Raw genomic sequence first — 15,994 nt, 5'->3', positions numbered from 1 at the left:
CTCAGGAAGTAACCCTTGGGGGGGAGGGCAGAGGAACCGCTCCCTGCCCCAGCTCCGCCTCTGCCTCCTCCCCTGAGTGCGCTCCACTTCTCCCCCCTCCCTCCCGCTCCCAGGCTTGGCGTGCTCTGCTGTGGGGCCACGGGGAGCTGCCGGTGGGTGCTGAGCACCCACCAATTTTTCCCTGTGGGTGCTCCAGCCCCGGAGCACCCACGGAGTCGGTGCCTATGCGTACCAATGACGTAGGGAAGGGTAGGAGAGACGTCCTGGAGGCCAAACTTAGGCTGCTAGGAAAGACTGAAATCCAGGACCTCTAGGGTGGCATTCTCAGAAATGCTTCCAGTTCCATGCACAGGGCCAGGTGGGCAGGCAGAGCTTCAGAGTCGCAATGCATGGATGAGACGATGGTGTCGAGAGGAGGGGTCTGGAATTATTAGGAACTGGGGAAGCTTCTGGGATGGGGGGAGCCTATACAGGAAGGATGGGCTCCACCTAAACAAGAGTGGATCCACACTGCCGGCACTTCACATTACAAAGGTTGCAGAGCAGTTTTTAAACTAAGAGATGGGGCGGGGAGGGGTGAGGGGGGAGCTGATGGTTTCAGAGGTGCACGTGGAACGGACAGAGACATCCCTTAGAGGAGAGTCTATTGAGAGAGATTCTCTAGGTTTTAGTCAGGAGGAGAGGATGAAAGAGGATAAAGTATGGGCCAGATCAGATGAGAAACATTCATATAAAAAAGAATCTGATGCATCAGAAAAGGGCAGACAAATAAACAGTGACAAATTTTTAAAGTGCTTGTACACAAATGCTAGAAGTCTAAATAATAAGATGGGTGAACTAGAGTGCCTCATGGTAAAGGAGGATATTGACATAATAGGCATCACAGAAACCTGGTGGAGTGAGGACAATCAATGGGACACAATCATTCTGGGGTACAAAATATATCAGAAGGACAGAACAGGTCATGCGGGGGGCAGGAGGGGCACTATATGTGAAAGAAAATGTAGAATCAAATGAACTAATAATCTTAAATGAATCCACATGTTCCATAGAATCTCTGTGGATAGTAATTCCATGCTCTAATAAAAATATAACGGTAGGGATCTACTATCAACCACCTGACCAGGACAGTGATAGGACGATGAAATGCTAAGGGAGATTAGAGTGGCTGTCAAAATAAAAAACTCAATAATCATGGGGGATTTCAATTATTCCCATATTGACTGGGTACCAAGTCACCTCAGGACGAAATGTGAGACAAAATTTCTTGATACTTTAAAAGAAAAGGAGTACTTGTGGCACCTTAGAGACTAACCAATTTATTTGAGCATAAGCTTTCGTGAGCTACACTTCATCAGATGTGAGCTGTAGCTCACGAAAGCTTATGCTCAAATAAATTGGTTAGTCTCTAAGGTGCCACAAGTACTCCTTTTCTTTTTCCGAATACAGACTAACACAGCTGCTACTCTGAAACTTGATTCTTTAAATGACTTCGTCTTGGATCAGCTGGTACAGGAACCCACAACGGCAGAGGCAACTCTCGATCTAGTCCTGAGTGGAGCGCAGGATCTGGTCCAAGAGGTAACTATAACAGGACCGCTTGGAAATAGTGGCCATAATACAATAACATTTAACATTCCTGTGGTGGGAAGAACACCTCAACAGCCCAACACTGTGGCATTTAATTTCAGAATGGGGAACTACACAAAAATGAGGTGGTGAGTTAAACAGAAATTAAAAGGTACAGTGAATAGAGGGAAATCCCTGCAAGCTGCATGAACACTTTTCAAAGACACAATAATAGAGGCCCAACTGAAATGTATACCATAAATTAAAAACCACAGAAAAAGAACTAAAAAAGAGCCACCATGGCTTAACAAGAAGCAGCGAGAGATAAAAAAGCATCTTTTAAAAAGTGGAAGTCAAATCCTAGTGAGGTAAATAGAAAGGAACATAAACACTGCCAAATTAAATGTAAAAATGTAACAAGAAAAGCCAAAAAGGAGTTTGAAGAAAAGCTAGCCAAAAACTGAAAAGGTAATAACAAAATGTTTTTAAGTACATCAGAAGCAGGAAGCCCGCTAAACAACCAGTGGGGACCCTGGACGATCGAGATACCAAAGGAGCAATTAAAGTTGACAAAGTAATTGCAGAGAAACTAAATGAATTCTTTGGTTCAGTCTTCACGGCTGAGGATGTTAGGGAGATTCCCAAACCTGAGCCGTCTTTTGTAGGTGACATATCTGAGGAATTGTCACAGATTGACGTGTCAGTAGGGGAGGTTTTGGAATTAAATGAGAAACTTAACAGTAACAAGTCACTGGGACCAGATGGTATTCACCCAAGAGTTCTGAAAGAACTCCAATGTGAAACTGGGGAACAATTAACTACGGTCTGTAACCTGTCCTTTAAATCAGCTACTGTACCCAGTGTCTGGAAGATAGCTAATGTAAAGCCAATATTTAAGAAGGGCTCTAGAGGTGATCCTGGCAATTACAGACCAGTAAGTCTAACGTCAGTACTGGGCAAATTAGTTGAAACAACAGTAAAGAATAAAATTGAAGAACATAAAAATTGAAGACACATTGAAGAACATAAATTGTTGTGCAAAAGTCAACATGGTTTCTGTAAAGGGATATTATGTCCTACTACTCTATTAGAGTTATTTGAGGGGGTCAACAAACATGTGGAGAAGGGGGGTTCAGTGGATATAGTGTACTTAGATTTCCAGAAAGCCTTTGGCAAGGTCCCTCACCAAAGGTTCTTATGTAAATTAAGTTGTCATGGGACAAGAGGGAAGATCCTTTCATGGATTGAGAACTGGTTAAAAGACAGGGAACAAAAGGTAGGAATAAAATGGTAAATTTTCAGAATGCAGAGGGGTAACAAGTGGTGTTCCCCAAGGGTCAGTCCTAGGACCAATCCTATTCAACCTATTCATAATTGATCTGGAGAAAGGGGTAAACAGTGAGGTGGCAAAGTTTGCAGGTGATACTAAACTGCTCAAGATAGTTAAGACCAAAGCAGATTGTGAAGAACTTCAAAAAGATCTCACAAAACTAAGTGATTGGGCAACAAAATGGCAAATGAAATTTAATGTGGATAAATGTGAAGTAATGCACATTGGAAAAAATAACCCCAACTATATATACAATATGATGGGGGCTAATTTAGCTACAACTAATCAGGAGAAAGATCTTGGAGTCATCGTGGATAGTTCTCTAAAGGCGTCCAAGCAGTGCTCAGCGGCAGTCAAAAAAGCAAACGGGATGTTAGGAATCATTCAATAAGGGATAGAGAATAAGAATGAGAATATCTTATTGCCTTTATATAAATCCAGGGTACGCCCACATCTTGAATACTGCGTATAGATGTGGTCCCCTCATCTCAAAAAAAAAAAAATACTGGTATTAGAAAAGGTTCAGAAAAGGGCAATCAAAATGATTAGGGGTGTGGAACTGGTCCTATATAAGGAGAGATTAAAGAGGTTAGGACTTTTCAGCTTGGAAAAGAGGAGACTAAGGGGGGATATGATAGAGGTCTATAAAATCATGAGTGGTGTGGAAAAAGTGAACAGGGAAAAGTTATTTACTTGTTCCCCTAATAAAAGAACTAGGGGCCACCAAATGAAATTAATGGGTAGCAGGTTTAAAACAAATAAAAGGAAGTTCTTCTTCACTCAGCACACTGCCAACCTGTGGAACTCCTTGCCTGAGGAGGTTGTGAAGGCTAGGACTATAACAGGGTTTAAAAGAGAACTGGATAAATTAATGGAGGTTAAGTCCATTAAAGGCTATTAGCCAGGATGGGTAAGGAATGGTGTCCCTAGTCTCTGCTTGTCAGAGGGTGGAGATGGATGGCAGGAGAGAGATCACTAGATCATTACCTGTTAGGTTCACTCCCTCTGGGGCACCTGGCATTGGCCACTGTTGGTAGACAGGATACTGGTCTGGATGGACCTTTGGTCTGACCCAGTATGACCATTCTTATGTTCTTATGTTCAGTGTAGACAAGACCTAAGAAACACAAAGGACTGAAATATCTGAGTCTTTAGGTATCTCAGGAACTCAAAGTGTAACAATTTTCATAATCGGACATAGAGAATGCAGATCCCTGTTCTTAAAAAATGTTGAATAATTCTGCCATGGTCTAATCCCCATTCATTACTCTCGTCCAGGTAAGGGGGTATGGTCAAAGGTTAGGGTTAAGGGATTGGGGTATTATGTGTATGGCAACAAGTTCGAATTTAAGGTTAAATGTATTGTTATCATTAAGGGTTAGGGATTAGGGTTATGGGTATTTTAAGGTTACGGTTAAGATTAGGGTTAAAGCTTTAGGATTGGAGCGTGGTTAGAAGCTGGAGAGTGGAAGTTGGGGTTAGGCCTCCTTTAGGGTTAGTGTTTTAAATTCGGGTTTAGGATTAGTGCTAAGCAGTTAGTGTTAGATTGGGGTAGGATTACATTTGTAGTTACCCTTTTTTCTTAGGATTGTGGTTAGATAAATTGTTGTGGCAGGATAGAATTTAGGGTTAGGGCTAGAGGTAGGATTACAATTAGGATTAGGGTTCCATTAAGCATTAGGGTCAGAATTAAATTTTTGATTAGGGATAGGGATAGGATTAAAGGAAATTAGGGTTAGAGTTTTTGATTAGGGTTAGGAGTTGGTATTAGGGTTAAGCAAGGGTAATGTTACAGCTAAGCTAGGGTTAAGGTGAGGGTTGTGGCAATTATTAGGTTAGATTTAAGGTTAAAGTTGGTGTTATGTTTAGGATTAGGATTTTGGCATTAGGTTATGGCTCTGGGGGAATTAAGGCAGGGTTTCAGGATAACGGTTCAAAATTAATAGCAGGGTTGGGAGCTAGGTTTAGCATTAGGATTTTGAGTTAGGATTTAAGATTATGGTTAGGGTTGAGCACTAAGGTTGCTCACAATTTTAAAGGAAACCAGGAAACACAGGATCATAGTGGATCAGGCTCCACCTAGACCAGTATTCTGTCTCCAGAAGTAGCCAGTACAAGATGCTTCAGAGAAAGGTCCAAGGGACCCTTCGCTGGATCGATATGCGGGAACCTGCCGTTAGGGGAAATTTCTTTCTCCACCCCACCCTATTCATACAACACTATTTTATACCTAGGAGCAGGAAGTTTACTTCCTTTACTCACTCAGTATTTTAATTTCCCCCCCTGTTTTTATTGTGGGAAAGACTAAGTGACCCTATAAAAACCCCTCTCTACTACTTCCAATGTGGAGTCCAGAGAGGGGGACAGTATTCCAGCTGTCCTGAGAAATATTCCCCATTGATTAACAGATTAGCACACAGGGGGTCACTGTTTCACCTGTGAGGCCTAGTCCATTTGTCTGTATGAGGTTTCTAGGAGGTATGTATGGCGAGTTCACGAAGGAACTTGGGTGCGGTGAAGCTGAACATGCTTTCAGGTGCCTACAAAAATCTTTGGGATTCACAAAACTCAGGTTGGGTGCTCAGGCTTCCTAAAGAATGAGCTGGGAGAGACAGACACCTCTGAATGGGATCCACAAAAGCCAGCAGGCTAGGCGGCTCCTCCCCTAAACTAGCCAACAGGGAGATACCAAGCTGAGTGGTGTGTGTGCTAAGCCCGGCCTCTCTCAGGGATATATAGGTGCCTAAATCTGGGCTGTAGGGAAATGCCTCTCTCTGAGATTATTATTTGCAAACCCTCTCTTGCCATTAAGCTGCGGGGGAGGAAGGAGGAGGTCCCTTGTAACTTTTAACTCAATAGTTAAGCTACTCACTGGGCTATGGGACATTGTGGGCTGGAGGAGGGACCTCGGTGTCTTCTACTGAAGCTGTTCCACTGTGAATAAGCTTTTTGAAAAAGTCTATTGGAGCAGAGGCACTGGGTGTCCCCCCCAGGTAAGTCCTCCCATCACCAGGCTACCGACTTATTCTCTCCCCCGTCCCCATGGTCTATGAATCTTTCAGTGTTTATTCACTGGGGAACAGCTCTTTCAGGCCAGTTGAGGGATCTCCCCCATCCCCAAATATCCCAAAGCCCAGCAGTTGGGATACTCACGTACAGGGTAACAGATCCCTGTTCAAATCTCTTCTGCTGCTCAGGTGGAAGGGGGGACTTGAACCAGGAGTCTCCTACATCCCAGGTGAGTAACTTAAAGACTGGGATAAAAGTAAAGAGGAGGGGCTCCTCCTCTCTCCCAGATGGTATTTAAAATGCCTATGGTGGCCAATCCGATAGGTGAGGTCTGGGCACACTTACTGGGCAGGACCGAGCAGGTGAGTTAGGTGCAGGATCACCCCATCTTCCTCCATCTTGAGAATCACTCTGGGGTTTAGGCCTCCACATCCTGTCATGGCAGTGTGCATCCTGATAGGAAAAAACACAAAACAACTGCCCCCCCCCCCGCACAAACTTTTACTGAATAAATTTAGGCACTGAGAGATTTTAGGCCATGACAGGCCTTGGGGGCATCTGAACCAGGGTTTTGTGAATCCCAAAAAGGCTTGATTCTGGGATTTAGGCACCTACTTGTCACTTTAGGTGCCTAAGTCCCTTTGTGAATCTGCCCTTAGGTGCGCTCAGATGGAGAGAGGCGCCTCGAGGGATTCAATGAGAGTTAGGCATCTAGGAGATTTTAAAATACCAGAAAGCCTCTATATTGCCTCATTAGTCACCTTAGGACCTATAATAATCAGACCCTCAATGACTTGCTCAAAGTTACCCAGGAAATTTGTGGCAGAGCATGGACTCCAAGGCAGATTAATTTGTATCTTTTGGGGGCAATTTTCAAAACCCGCTAACTCTCCCCTAATTCAGACACCAGAGAATGGCCTCATGCTCAGAACTCCGCTGGAGAGACCCCGGGTGGGGTCTCCCCCGAGGGGAGGCAGCAGATTTTCACAAGAGATGAGCGCTTGGTTTTCTTGCTTGTTTCATTATTGTTTTACATCCACCAGAGGGCGCTCTACACCGTCACATCACCCCTGTTTCACAGTGCGTTGCGTAGGTGTATTAAAGAAACTTGGAACCAGACGCTGAGTGAGTCTGCTCGTTGTGTGGCGTCACAAGCTGAGAGGAAGGACAGAACGTTCAGGGAGGAAGCAGGTTTCATCTTTAGGACATGAATGGTCATTCTCAAAAACGCAGAGGAGGAGGAGATATTCTCTGACTAGCTGCAGATCGTAGTAACAACACGAGGGTCACCGGAATCTGCAAAATGCTCTTGTTCGTGGCTGTACAGCTCTGGCTTCTGCTTCCACAGTCAGGTGAGAGTAAAAACTTTCGTTTGAAGTAAAGGCATTTGCAAAGACAAAAATACAGGTCTCTGAACAAAGAAATCGTAGGAGGAATTTTGTTTTCTTTTGCAAAGAGACAGCCAGGTTAGCATCACAAACCAAGTCATCAGTGTGCTGGGAATAGAGAGAGATGTTTTTGAGGAGCGATTCAGACCTATACGATACCGGCTGAACTTTGCACAGGCGCATAAGGGAGTGAGGGATCCAAGTCCCACTGAGTTTAAAAGTTCCAGCCGTACACACAGAGATATTTAAAGTCTCTCTTTCCCGCCACAGGTCTAGCACAAAGTGACTCCGTGGACCAGTCTCCTCCCGAAGTGAGAAGCTCAGAGGGACAAAGTGTAACTTTACAGTGTAATTTCACCACCAGTAACTCAAACCCGTATCTCTTTTGGTACCGGCAGTATCCGAACCAGCCTCCCCAGCATATACTGACTAAAACGAAGTTTGATGCTCCGGATCAGACGCTTGTCCAGGGAAAATTCTCAGCATCTTTGTACATGGGTAATAAGACGGTTCCCTTCAAGATTGAGGCTGTTACTCAACAGGAGAGCGCTGTGTATTACTGTGCTCTGAGACCCACAGTGGGGGAGAACTGCATCTCCACTCGTACCAGAAGTCAGCGGGGGGGTTGTTTATGGCAACATGATAGAATCATAAACACGGGGCTGGAAGGGGCATCGAGAGGCATCTGGTCCAGTCCCCTGTGATGATGTAGGACCAAATGTACTTGGATCATCCTGGACAGGTGTTTGTCTAATCTGTTCTTTAAAAGCAACTGATTTTTTTCCTGATATTCTGTTAATCTTCTCTAACACACTTTAGTTCCTTCACTTTGTCCTACTGTATATTCCTGATTTTTTACTATTAATGAAGATTATCTGGCTTAAAATACATTTCTTATTGAAAAGACTGTAAACCATAAATGCCAAGTGCTAGAACAAGGGTACCGAGTTAGTCTAACTTTCAATAATATTTTGTCACTACCATAATTTCATATACTCAGGAGCTCCCCGCCCGTGTTATGACATATATCCGGGGACACGTTTCTCAGAACAAGCCTGGCCCTTCTAGAGAAGGGAACTCTGTCAATACACGTGGAACCGACGGGCTGCAAGGCGCGTGGCCGTGCATTCACACACCCCGCCCCCATGAAACCGAATCCGCCTGAGCCCAGTTTAATCCAAGCCAACCCTCAATCAATCCAACCTACCTGAACCCCATATCCCGCTGAACCGATCCCAACACGATCCAGTCAAACCCAACCCAAAGCAGCGCAACCTAACTCAATGAAATTCAACCCCAAACTCAGCTCGCGTGATTACAGCCCGAACCAACCGAATACAAAACAACGAAACTCGGTTCATTCCAACCAACCAACACACACACATACACCCCATAACACAAACCCAGAGAAACCCAACCCAGTCGAATCCAGCACAGCCCAATTCAGAGAAACAAACGCTCAAAACTGATGAAAATGGAACATTTTCTCAGCAAGACTGAAGTCCTTTCCATTTTAATGAACGGCAAAAGGTTACTCTATCATTTCCCACTACCACCCATCTCTCTGTCCCCCTCTCTCCCAGTCACAGATAAATACAGATCCCACTGTCTGTAACAACCCTAAAAGTTTACATCTGGAGGGCTGGTGGCAGGTTCTCACTAAGCTAGAGGACTCTGAGAACGGGAATTCCTGCAAAAGCTCAAATACTGGGATATTCAGGTTTCAAAGGGACACGCCGTGTTAGTCTGTTTCAGCAAAAACAAAGAGGTGTCCTGTGGCACTTTAAAGACTAACAAATTATTTGGGTATAAGCTTCTGTGTTAGTCTTTGAGGTGACACAGGACTCCGCGTTGATTCTTCGGATATTCAGGGAATCCTTTGAAGCCTTTGTGCATTAAGCCAGACTTTCCCTGAATGAGCTCCGTGTGCTCACTCGGATGTAATTTATCCTCGGAGGGGAGGGGGTCTTTGGCGAGTGATTCAACTTGGATATTTAAATGTGATGTTTGTGGAAGAGGGGATTTTCGGAAGCACCAAAGCTAGAGGCGCAATTCCTATTGGGGAAAAAAATCCGTGGGACTCCCTCTTCACTGTGCACCAGTAAACAAGAATTCTTGAGAAACTGGTCTTTGGGAAGTGGGGGTCCTAGATTTCTCCGACATGTAATTTACTCTATGTACAACCAGTCACTGTACTTCCTACTTCATGTAGCCGCTTGCAAAGAGAGTCAGGCTTCCCAGCAAACCAAGACACGCTAAAGAAGGTCTGAGGAAGGCAAGGACGCCGTTCAGAAGCGAAATAAACCAACCACACTTCATTTCCTGTGGGCTAGGAAGGGCTCTGAGTTCCACATACGCCCCTTATTAGGCCAGTGTCTGAAGAAATTGGGCGAGTCTATCACACTGAGGCAGGACGCTGTCTCTTCAGGGCTGAAGGGTTCAGTACGGAATTGAAATCGGAGCCACTTTGCTTAAAACTATGAGCAAAAGTGTGATGTTCGGCCTTTTTGTTTTCACTCTATATCCAGGTAGTTGGTCATAGAGTTTGTCCCATTGCTCCCGAATCTCTCTCTCTCTCTGTACACACAGACACACACGGCCTCTCTATTCCCATCTCTCTCTCCCTCTCAAAGCTTATGCTCAAATAAATTTGTGAGTCTCTAAGATGCTACAAGTACTCCTTTTCTTTTTGCGAATACAGACTAACACGGCTGCTACTCTGAATCCCTCTCCTTGCAGTCTCTCTTTCTGTCCCCCATCTCCTCTCTCTCAATCTACCAGTCCAAGGTTATCGTAGTGAGCGCTCGGACTGCATACAACTAGTACATTTTATGTCTTGTTGCAGGTGCTGTGCTGGGTGACCGTGACTCGCTCCAGCCCAGGGAACCCCAGATGTCTGGAGCTGAAGGCGGCTCCGTGACCCTCAGCTGTTCGTATGAAACCAGCTACCCTGATGGTGTCTATCTCTACTGGTACCGTCAGTATCCGACCCGCGACCCGCAGTACATCCTGCGGAGAGGAACGAAGGAAGTCAGCTCCATCAGTGATACCGCAGGTTTCGCCCAGGAGAGGTTTTCTTCCCAGGCTGATGGCAACTCCACAGCTCTGAACATCACAGCCCTGGAGCTGGCAGACACAGCGGTGTATTACTGCGCCCTGCAGCGGGCACAGTGGCAGAGCCTCACAGCAGAGCTGTACAAAAACCCTCCCCTTCCCTCCACCTTCAGGGGCTCTGCATGGAAGAGGGACCAGAGAGAACGTCCCCATGACCCAGCATTCGCCCCCTGTGAGGGATGCAGGGCTGGGCCACAGCTCAGACACACAGGTGCTGTCCTCCCTCTCGACATCTCCCTGACACATTACAGAATGTGTACACACACACACACACACACACACACACACACACACACACACACCACACCTCTCTTGAAAATGCCACTCATCAAAACAAATGGATACATGCCTCCATAAATACCTGTGATTGAATGGAGGCCTTCCTTCCTCGGGCTCTTAAATCCCAGCCCAAATGTTTAAACGCAGTGGGGTCTGTCTCTACCAGTGTCTGGACAGCACACAGCACAATGGGACCCTGATGCCGGCTGAGGCTAAACGTACCCGCAGGGCCCTGCATCCTCCTCGTGCCCCTCACTCATCACAGAACTTGGGCGATTTACACAACTACTTAATGACAGAAGACTCAAAGATCCAAAAAGTTAAAGCCATGTGACCATTAAAACATGTTGTTGACAATTCATATGTCAAAGTAGACAGACTTAACCAAAGCCCAATACGTTTCAAACCAGTATTTTTCTTAACTGAATTTTACAGCGAGGCAAAGGATTATCAAGGGAAGTACTTGTACCTAGGTTTGTGTGGCATACTGTGAAATCCACATTTTTTTACTTTTACTGCTAAAAAACTAATCCTTCCAAATCTACATATAAGGCTTACAGAGGACTCATTTCATGGATTTATTTGGCAAAGTTTTATGGCTGGCTGGCTGCCAGCCTGATAACAACTCTCCTGTTATTCCAGCCGGGTTTGGAACTGGCTATGACAGAGTTATAACCACTAATACTCACAGTAATTTACACTAAGCTGGTTTTAAATGGTGAATTCTAGTGAGAAGATTTTTTTCCTTGGGAAGCAAAGAAACACTTTCCCCAGACTCCTGTAACTAAGGAATGGCTTGTAGGAACTATCCAATCTTTAAAATAATCTCTTCTGGGGACAAGTAACACAGCGATACACAGATTTTCAAGGTCAAAAGGAAGCATTATGCACATGCAGGTTGACCTCCTGCATAACAGGGGCTGGATAATTTCTCTCAATGACTCCTGCACAAAACCAACAGCTGATGATTCCTCTAGAGAAACATAAGAAATTCCATGTGAAAATAAGCCTCCCGCCGTCTAGAGAAATATCTGAATGGCTCATGGAAGAGAGGTCCATCAACAGCTAGTAGCCAAGATGGTCAGGGATGCAGCCCCATGCTCTTGATGTCCCTAAGCCTCTCTGACTTCCAGAAGCTGGGACTGGACTACAGGGGACGGATCACTCGATAATTGTCCTGTTCTGGTCATTCCCTCTGAAGCATCTGGCACTGGCCACTGTTGGAAGAGAGGACACTGGGCTAGATGGACCTTTGGCCATACTGGGCCAGACCATTCCTACGTTTTCTAGCTGCTTTGTCAAAATTACTGGCATGATTTATTTTGTCCACAAGGGGGCGCGCCTGACGTTCTGGGAATTACATTTTATGTTGTGTTTTATTTTAAATCCAACACTCACCTGGATAGCATCTCTTTCGGGACTCTCGTGTCATAAAGAGGAGAAGGAAGAGGGGGAAGTCACAGAGAGGGTTCTTTTACAGCACTCACTTTCTGTTCATAAACAAAACAGGAGGAAGAATTATTTTTATAATTGGATAAGGTGCCTAGCTGTTATCTTTATGACCCGTCTCTGTCGAGTTCAGTTCCTTCTGCTCTTCCCATATCCGGGAGGATCTTTCCGTTTCTATCCCTGTGTCGTGTTAGAGCCACCATGCTGTGCAAACGGAGCCCGATGCGTCGTTATCTCAGTTATATAAATGCGAGTTAATAAATGCATGAATTTACAACCTTTAAATCAAAATGTTTGTTGTCAATAAAAGAAATCACCCCACAAATCTTGGAAAATCGTAACAGGATTTCCTGCAGCCGGAAACATGCTGTAGAAGACATTGGGCGAGGTTCTGATCTTTGTCCCATCACCGCAACTCTGGCCGGGTTCTTAGCTGCTGTGACGCGTTTCTGGTCCACTGAAATCTGCATCCATCCATCCAGCTCTCTTGTCCTTCAGTCTTTCTTTTTAACCAGCTTCTTATGCAAGTAAGTGTCCCTGATGCCCTGATCAGGCAAAGAAGTCCATTTCATGTCTAGTCATTTTCTCCATTGGATAGTCACAGCTATAAACAAAACTTTTTGAAAGCTGGGGTGGGAAGAAGAGCCAGGTAGCAGACGGTTTCACAGAGAAATCAGAAGCAAACACCCCTCTCCACTCCTCATTTCCTCTGGGGTTGGGCACTGGGGTCGAATCCGCCCCCCTCGACGTTTCAGGGAGGAATCTGTAATAGTTTAACACATTCAGCCAATGACCCCGTTGCTTCGTTTTCTCTGCCCCTTTGTGAATCTCAAACCAGATCCGCTTTGCTCAAACCATGGGCACGAGTTTGATACTAAGCTTTTTTATAGTTACTCTGTGCCCAGGTAATTGTGATTTTTGGTTTTGTTCATGCAGCCCCTCCCATTGCTAAATAGTCTCTCCCTAAAACAGGAACCACTGCTTTTAACTATCCGTCCCCCGCTGCCCGCCTGACTTTTGTTTGCAGTACTCTCCTCTTCTCTGTTTAATGTCTGTCTTTTTATCTCGGTCTCTCAGCTTTCTTTCCTTCCATACTCTCTCTCTCTCTCTCTCTCTCTCTCTCTGTGTTTAGGTTGGGCACTCTGATGGTATATAACTGGTATATTTCTTGTTGCAGGTGCTGTGCTGGGTGAATCGATCCAGTCCAACAAACCCGAAGTGTCTGCAGGAGTAGGCGACAATGTGACACTCAGCTGTTCTTACAATACCAGCTACTCTGATGTCTATCTCTACTGGTACCGTCAGTTTCCTGACCAAGGCCCGCAGTACGTTCTCCGAACAGGTGCCAAGACATACAGCTCTGTCCGTGATTTTGCAGAGTTTGCCAAGAAGAGATTTACTCCCCAGGCTGATGACACCTCTACAGTTGTGACTATCACAGCCCTGGAGCTGGCAGATTCAGCGGTGTATCTCTGCGCCCTGCAGAGGGCCCAGTGACAGAGCCTCATCCCGGTGCTGTGCAAAAACCCTCCCTTCCTTCACATGAAATTGCTCCCCTTGTCCACATGTTTGTTGACCCCTAAAAAGAACTCTAGTAGATCAGTAAGACAGGATCTCCCTTCACAGAAACCATGTTGACTTTTGCCCAACAATTTATGTTCTTCTATGTGTCTGAAAATTTTATTCTTTACCATTGTTTCAACTAATTTGCCCGGTACTGACGTTAGACTTACCGGTCTGTCATTGCCGGGATCACCTCTAGACTCCTTTTTAAATATTGGTGTTACATTAGCTATCTTCCAGTCTCCGTCCCTGTATCATTTTGTACCACCAATCTCCTCTCACCAAGCCTGACTCCTTCTTACCTCATTGATATCTACGAGAGTAGTTATGTGCAGAGGTTTGTAATATTTTATTACGATGTGTGTTGTCTTACAAAAAAACTTCATTGAGAAATGGGTTACCGTATTTTCTGAGTCTGGAAACTTCTGTTTAAAACACGGAGTCAGTTTCTATATGCCTGAGAGAACTCGACTGGTGCAGAACCGCATCTCAGATGAAAGCCATTGTAACTCCAGCAAAGCCAATCTCTATCTCTGACCAGGATGCTGGCAGTCAGACCCAGTGGTTAGAGCAGGAGGGAGCCTCCAGAAGACAGAGCCAAGAGGCAAAGCCGAAATCAGGAATGGGAGTTGAGAGCCAGGTTAGGGTTACCTGCAACTTGAGGCAGGGCGGAGCTCAGAGCAGGAGCAGGGCCAGGTCCAGGCAGGAGCAGGGCGGAACAAAGAGGCTCTGGCGGTATAGCAGCCCTGGCAAGTGATTTGATTAACTGCTGCTGACACTGTCTAGCTATCTGCTGCCTGCCTGCCTGCCTGCCTGCCTTCCTTCCTTCCTTCCTTCCTCCCGCCCGCCTTCCTTCCTTCCTTCCTGCCTGCCTGCCTTCCTCCCTCCCGCCAGCCTGCCTGCCTTCCTGCCTGCCTGCCTGCCTGCCTGCCTGCCTTCCTCCCTCCCTCCCGCCCGCCCGCCTTCCTTCCTACCTGCCTTCCTCCCTCCCGCCTGCCTGCCTGCCTTCCTCCCTCCCTCCCTCCCGCCCGCCTGCCTTCCTTCCTGCCTGCCTGCCTTCCTCCCGCCCGCCTGCCTGCCTGCCTGCCTTCCTCCCTCCCTCCCTCCCGCCCGCCTGCCTTCCTTTTTTAGTTACCCATTAACAAGGAAACCGCGCACTGACTAAATGCACCCCGAGGTCACCGGAACTCGCGATATCTTGCCTATGCCCTGACAATTACAAAGAAATCAGGACTTTTTCTAGACTGGGGGTAGGGGGGATCCCCAGATGAATGACCAGAAGGAAATAAACTTGATGTTGCAGTGAATTCGGCGGCAACCCCCACTTCCCTCTGCTTCCTGTGCACCGGGGGTTTTGTGTATGTTCAGATCCGCCCCACAGAGGAGTAAGGGAGAATCTGGCTCAGGTTTTCGAGACTCTTTCTGCAGTGTGGTTTGAACGCCTCTGAGTGGAACTACCGGGGGTCTTAAACAATGAGCAAGTGTTTGCTGCTGAGCCTCTTCCTAGGTACTCGGTGTCCGGGGAGTTTCTGGTCATGCAGCTTGTGTCACTGCGTGTGAGTCTGTGTCTCTCATACCCAAGTTGCATCCTTAATTATCTTTCTACCAGCGGTTCCTTTCTTTCCCTCACTCCGCCTTTCTCTGTCTAACTCTCTTTCTATCTCTGCTCCGCTCCGCTCCTCTGCTCTCTCCTGCAGTGTGCACTCTTAGACTGTCTATATCCGGAGTGTTTCGTTTTGTGGCAGGTGCTGCGTGGGGCAATTCCATCCAATCCATTGAACCCGACGTGTCTGTCACAGAAGGAGGCGCTGTGGCAGTCAGCTGCTCCTACAGCACCGGCTATAGCGGTGTCTCTCTCCACTGGTACCGCCAGAGCCCCAGCCAAGCCCCGCAGGACATTCTCCGGGGAGGCGCGAAGGGAAGCACCATCAGTGACCACGCAGATTTTGCCCAGAGGAGGTTCATTTCTGAAGCTAAAGCCACTGCTACAGTTCTGACCATCGCAGGCCTGGAGCTGGCGGACGAAGCTGTGTATTATTGTGCCTTGAATGAGACACAGTGAGAGAGTCCCCGCAGACAGCTGCACAAAACCCTCCCACATCCCTCACTTGCATTCTTCCCCATCTGTCTCGGCTTTTGAGTTTGAAAAACCTTTGAAGCAGGGGCTGTCTCTCACTAGGTGTCTGTGCAGTTCCCTGCCTGACAGGGCCAGCCCAGATCTCAGTTTTATTGTCCAGGTGCCATCACCATGACCGTCAATTTCCAACTGTGTGCTCGGAAATGCTTGGTCTCA

General features: G+C 46.4%; 1 gene segment (V, D, J or C); it reads left to right on the top strand.

Moving 5' to 3' along the window:
• Positions 1 to 14,154: 14,154 nt before the first annotated feature.
• LOC140896818 (immunoglobulin lambda variable 1-40-like) lies at positions 14,155 to 15,763 on the top strand. The segment is given in 2 exon segments: positions 14,155 to 14,206; positions 15,447 to 15,763. Coding segments are annotated over 2 exon segments (369 nt in total).
• Positions 15,764 to 15,994: the final 231 nt, after the last annotated feature.

This window comes from Lepidochelys kempii, chromosome 13 (assembly GCF_965140265.1).
Source record: "Lepidochelys kempii isolate rLepKem1 chromosome 13, rLepKem1.hap2, whole genome shotgun sequence".
In the NCBI taxonomy this organism is placed as follows: Eukaryota; Metazoa; Chordata; order Testudines; family Cheloniidae; genus Lepidochelys; species Lepidochelys kempii.
The sequence above is the reverse complement of the archived record's forward strand: the minus strand, read 5'-3'. Positions and strand labels throughout refer to the sequence as shown.